Below are 6,297 nucleotides of genomic sequence, written 5' to 3'. Positions count from 1 at the left end.
CAGTCCGGATAACATCGTCCACAAAATGTATTGCGATAAAAATACGAGGAATGTGATCAGCGGAACGTGATTACGCAAACTATGTGGGCGCTGCAGTAAAAATCGCGTGAAGACCAAAGGACGAGTCGTGAAGGGAGTAGTGGGCATTCGGTCTCGGGAATGTTCTATTGCCAGGGAACTCCCCGTCGGTGTAGAACAGATCCACCGCCAAGGATTGTTTGAGTTGACTGCAGAGAAAATACACTCCTAGCACAGTTGTTATAGAGCAGTTACGGCAACTGATTTAGAGCCAATTTCAGTCGTAAATAAGTTTCTTCAACTAAAAGTGCCAAAAGTGTGCTGCTTAGGTAGGATCGATTGGTAACGGAGAAGTACATTAGACAGATAGTAGTTACGAAGACACTTGCACTCATTGAAGCAACTCTGCGTGGGTGGCCGAGAAGAGATAAACGTCAAGTTGCTCGCCATCCCCGAATTGATGCACGCTTCGACATTGAGGCTCCTATTATTTTTGCACTGGTATTATTTTTGAATGGTCCTACGTCTAAAGTTCGGAAGCCCGGATCGGAGGAAATCGTAGGCTAAGATATTGCAAATAAGCTGGGAGTGTCGTTTTCAACCATGCATCGAGTTAAATACGAGCCGCACTGTTAACTTTTGAAAAGTCAGTGACTCCAAATGCTAAACTAATAAACAAACTAAACAAGGCGGTCAAAATACGATTCCGGAACCTGTAAATTATGACGTTGACGAAGTCTGGTTGCTTTCGTCAAAGTAAACTCCAAACAGCTTCCAGGAGAGGCAGGAACTTTATCCGGCAGCAGGAAGAGGAAGACGGCAGACATTTTCAAGCATATGAAACAGTCAAAGTTCGTTAAGAAATAGCTGGTTTGGTAGGCCATTTACATCTGTGGCTTTGAAAACGACATTTACAAAATTTACAAAAACGAGCGTTTAGAAAACCGTCCTTTCTGAAGCAACGCTTTCCATTAACGTATCATCACACAACAAAAAGTTCTTATATTTAAATTTTTTTATTCCTTGATTCAAATTTTTCTTTGAAGTTCTTCCATTATATTGCCGCACTAATCTCAAGGTCTCAAATTGTCCAGAATCCATTCAATATATTTGGCAACCGCAATAAATTGCTCGGGCCTGCTGCAGTACGAAATCCCGGTTTGAATACCGTACAAAAAGTACCGATTAGATGGTTTTTCGACAGCCTGAATCGCCGTTCCGCGCTGATAGTCGTTGCAAGACGGAGATTTCGCTTTGTCCTCAGCGTTGCGTACACAAATTGTGTAGTTGCTGACTGACTGTCGGGGCGCCAGCTCCTCTTGGCAAGTTTGCAAACTAATGGCATCAACTATCTGACGCTGCAGGTACTGTGAATCATTGCCCGACTCCTTCCAACCGGTCAGAATGTACTTCGGGTAAACTTGTTCCCGTTGTTCCGGAGTAATCGGCAGGCAGACGGCTTTTATGTGATTTCGAAGGCCAATGTAAGCCGGTGAAGAAAGACGCGCCAAAACCAACTCGTCTTTTTGATAGAACTCCGAAACGCTAACGATTTGAGCTGGATCTAGACAAAAGTATTGGTCGTCGTTCCGTTGTTGGCAATCTCGTGTTTGACTGGTGATATAATCTCCCAAAGTAACAGACACTGGCTGGCTGAAAATATAATCTATTATAGAAAAAATCAATCAAAAGTTTCTTGCGCTGACTTACTTCCAGTCGACACATTTAGTGCTCAGAATATAGTTTTTGTTAATCAAAACTCCGTTGCACGGCACATAGCTCGCGGGTTCGAAAGGATGGCGCACTTGTGCCATCCATAGATACTGCTGTATAATAGCTTTTCTCTCCTCCGGGAAATCGATTTCATATTCATTCTTTCCACAATCACCTTGATTGATAAGGCGAACATTCGGGTGACCAAGTATTGGATCGCTGTTTTCGCTAATCGGTGCGTTTTCGTATAACCAATCCAGATACAGACCGGCATCGGCAAAGCCTACGAACTGTTTGAGATCGCATATCCTGGACTCACTTAGAACACTGCTGAAAGAAACTATACCACGCAAATACCATTGACCCTGATGCTGAAAATACATTCCACCACCGCTGTCACCGTTACAAACTCCGGTTCCATTCTTGAATCCGGCACAAAACGCCTTAGAGTACAAAACTCGCCCGAAAAAATTGCGATCACTCTGCAAGCACTCATGTGTGGACACAACCGGCATCCTAGCTGTGTTTAACAACGAAGACGTCTTATTGGCATCCGTTAATCCCCAACCGACCACCGTTCCGATAAGGTCAAAAATATTTGGCAACACTATTCCATCATCACGCTTCCACAAGCATATCGGCTGAACAAATGGTGTGAAAATAGTGGGAATTTCCAGCTTCAAGATTGCAATATCATTTTCATACGTTATCGGTCTATAACTTTGGTGCGTCACAATCTTCTCCACCGTGTGCTCCCGTCCCTGTTCCTCGTGTTCTTCCGATATGTTGAATCGACCTACTTTCACTAGTAGATCGGCAATGTTTTTCAGCTTCCTGCTCGATCGCAGTGTTACACAATGGGCAGCGGTTACGACCAAGTATTTATGCACTAAGCTTCCGCCACACTGATAGGTAAAATCTTCACTAGTTCCGATGCGATGAAACAGGGCTATGTGCCATGGCCACTCGCCAGCACGAGCCTTGAAACCTCCTTTGACTAAACCTTCTAACGAGACCTGCTGTCGGCCGCAAGTATCGTCGTCAAACGCGATTTCCTGAGCAATCGTCGTGCCGATAACTAGAGTTACTAGTAGTAACACTAGTAAACGACTGCAGCCGGCCATGATGCGGGTGTTACTACTGTGACTGACTGACTGACAGTAAACTGAGCTACACACTTAGAACCATCCACTGTGGAACCGGTTTAATGATTACAGATCTCTGAGCAGCAGCATCGTTACATGCAACTGCAAATAGAAATGCCGTTGCGGTTCTGCTTGAGTGATAGGTTTGTAAACAAACTCTGTGCACATTTACTCAAGGGGAAGTTTTCCGATTAGGATTTCACGATGATTACTACGTTGTTGGGAATCATATGACGATCGCTTGTCAGTATGTTTGATTCGAAAGCTGATCACCGAATCACCGGAGTAGTAGCCAACTTTGTATCAAATGATAGAGAGGAAACGGTTTTACAGCTAGATTGAGTTGAGCTTTCCGATCGTCAGATGCCAATCCAATCAGAAACATGTATCGATTCAAACCGTTTAGTAAACATAAGTTGTTACACTGGATGATAGCACAGTGGTCCTCCATTATGTTTTCTAATGTGCGTTTTGTTGAAGGGGAAATAGGATTAGCAGGCAAATTATCTTCTGGTGACGAGAGGACCTGAAAGCGCGAGACGCATTAGAGGAGCATAAATAACGACAAGATTCATACTTGCCATGAGTTGAGTACCGGCAGCTCTGTTTCCCATACCCACTCACAGGACCGAGACGACTGTTGTACGTTGGCGGCAGTCCAGTAGCTCGTCTGTGGTGGTCTGGGACGAGGGGTCTAAGATTCATTTTGCGATCATCCCCGGTCTGGATAGAGAATTACTCGCTGAGGTTACTTCTAAACGGGGCGCAATGGCTAACACCTGATTTGGGCCCAGAATTCATTTACGATGACGCCTTCAAATTCTCTGAAGAGTATTCCATCATGTGGCCAAATGCCCGTACTCAGCGCTGCATTACGATACTTTGCATCCGTTCGGATTTTGAACGAGATAAAAATCATCGCAAATCGTCGGTATATTTTTTATCAACGAAATTAGCAGGTGGCAACTAAAATTTTGGAATTTTTCGAGGCCTCTACGCACAACAACAAACGAGCCTACCCGAGCAGGAGCGAAGAGCAAAATAATATAAAAACAATACCAAACTGTGTTATAATGTTATATTTTGTTATGGAGATACATTGATAACACATTTTGTTATTGAGTAGATATTTAAAACAGTGGTTGTAAGATGAGTTTAATAACTGATTTTGTTATCATATCACATTATGACCTTAAAATGGCATTCAAAATATTTCATGAAATTTAATTTATTGATTACAGAGATTTTAGATTATAAATATTTTATAAAAAGTCTTTTTAATATCTCATATGCTACTGCATTTGTTATTACAAACTCTGAATACAGTCATGTTATTACTTTGTTATTCAAATAACACAGGTAGTTATTCTTTTGGCCTTAAAGGAGCAAAATTTTGATATTATTTTTTGTTATTTTACCAACTATGTCAGCCAAACCAAATTTTGATATGAGTTATTCGCTCATGCACAGGTAGATAGAAATAAGAGGGTGTAGGGGACATGTGTATAATGTGCCCCAGCTGGGCAATACGCCCCAGTTCGTTTATTCCTACACTACCTAAATAAAATGATAAACTAACGAGAAACCTTTAAATTTGATGAAACCAGCCTACTATGCAAGTTTGACAGTTGACACTTGCTGTCAAACCAAAAGAAAAAAAAATTTGTTTACTAAAAGCTTCCGATGTAATTTTTTGCGTCGTTTCCGTAAGTTTTATTATGGTTGAAATGTACCTATCCAATTGTTGGGATTCGATTGCGTGAAGTGAAGTTCTAAAACATTATCTCAGGCTAAAAACCGGTGAGAAACACCTAATTTGCTTAATTAGGGTAGTTAATCCAATAGTTGTGGTAGCACCAATGGTTGCGCTACTATTCATGATTAATGCATATTTTCGTCATCGTTGGATTTTAAATAAATCAGTTACGTTCATTATATAAAATAAGTTTTTGGGAGTATTGGTAGTTAGACTACACCATTTAAAATTAAAGCATTGTTTGTTAAAACACAACTATAGGCGCAGTTTTAAGACTCATTTCTATAGTTGCGCTACAATGTTTTTTCACCCAACAACGTTTATGGAAAAACGCAATTAAAAGAATTTGTAAAGCAATTGTAAAGCTTCTTGTACAACGAATGCAATTGTCTTGCCTTGTGATAAATACCTTGTATTTGATTAATTAATACGAGCCACAAGCATTAATTGAAGCTTATACTTCACTGAATAAGAAAAAAGAAATTACATTGTGCTTAGCTACGTGACTAGTGGCACGTCTACCCTTTTTAATATTTTTGCGGCCAATATGCCCCACTTGCGATGGTGCAATATGCCCCATTGCAGATGTGGTTATAAATACAGATAAATAGATATAGGTGACAGTCTATTGCTACTATCAGCCGCAGTTAGTATTACAGAATGTTGTTGAGAATGATGTATCAGCCACGTCTAAATTCCAGGTTATTCCTAACTATGCGGGGCAATATGCTCTAGCTGCAGTATAATATGCCCCATACAGAAAAGAAAATCTGTCCCAGGAGACCGAAACTAGGTTTATTTTATAAGAAAACACTATGGTTTGACAACATCTAAGAAAGTTTAACTTTCTACAAAATAGAGTAGGCATATCAATTGCAAAAATACTCGAAACAAAACATGGAGCATATTATACTGCAGCAGGGGCATATTGCTCACATAGACGAGAAACCCAAATTTTAGACGCCGTTTTTAAATAATTCCTAGCATATTGAAGGAATACAATATTAAAGGAAGTAAACAGTTGCAATTGATTTTCAACTCAAAAATATACTTATACATTACCTTAACATATAGTAAATATGCAAATATTTTGCGGCTTCGACTATTTACCATATCCTAAGCTCCCCAAAAACTACTCGCTGGCAAGATAGTGCAACACCAGCCAAAATTATGGACGCAGAAGGACTTCGTTCTCTTTCTCGTCCGTTCAATGGATTCAAAGGATTCCATGAGCCAACGAGATTGAAAAGAGTCGGAATAAAATGCCAAAAGAAGACAAGAGCCCCGGAATATACTGTGGGGCAGATTTTGACGCTGAAATCCCAATTCCGCTGGTTAATCAGAAATTATTCCGGAAAATGTTTTGACTCGGACGACGAAAGTTACTTCCCTCTTTCGAAGACGCACATTGTCGGAAATGATCGATAGTACGATTTTCAGTTGTTCAGTTATTTATTTATTTATTACATTACTAGTTGAGCCCGAATGTTACGATCCAGAAAATATAAATGTCCGTTCAGAATTCAGAAAACTGCGAATACATTCCATTGGCCAGTGTTTGCGAAGATGTTTAATCTTTGTATTGGTTGTTTGAGTTCTTATATTGCATAATTTGGCTCTAAGATGTTGTACATAAAAGAGTCAGCCGGAAACGGAAACAAATAG

At 40.4% G+C, this 6,297-nt stretch overlaps 1 protein-coding gene across 1 annotated transcript; it reads right to left on the bottom strand.

The window, feature by feature from the left end:
• Window positions 1-1,053: 1,053 nt before the first annotated feature.
• LOC128742506 (polyserase-2-like) lies at window positions 1,054-2,866 on the bottom strand. The gene is made up of 2 exons (XM_053838889.1): window positions 1,729-2,866; window positions 1,054-1,671 (listed from the first exon to the last, which is right to left on the bottom strand). Exons 1-2 carry the CDS (start codon window positions 2,853-2,855, stop codon window positions 1,092-1,094), a joined length of 1,707 nt encoding a protein of 568 aa, XP_053694864.1. The 5' UTR covers window positions 2,856-2,866; the 3' UTR covers window positions 1,054-1,091.
• Between the last annotated feature and the right edge of the window lie 3,431 nt (window positions 2,867-6,297).

This window comes from Sabethes cyaneus, chromosome 3, assembly GCF_943734655.1.
Source record: "Sabethes cyaneus chromosome 3, idSabCyanKW18_F2, whole genome shotgun sequence".
NCBI classification, from domain to species: Eukaryota; Metazoa; Arthropoda; class Insecta; order Diptera; family Culicidae; genus Sabethes; species Sabethes cyaneus.
The sequence above is the reverse complement of the archived record's forward strand: the minus strand, read 5'-3'. Positions and strand labels throughout refer to the sequence as shown.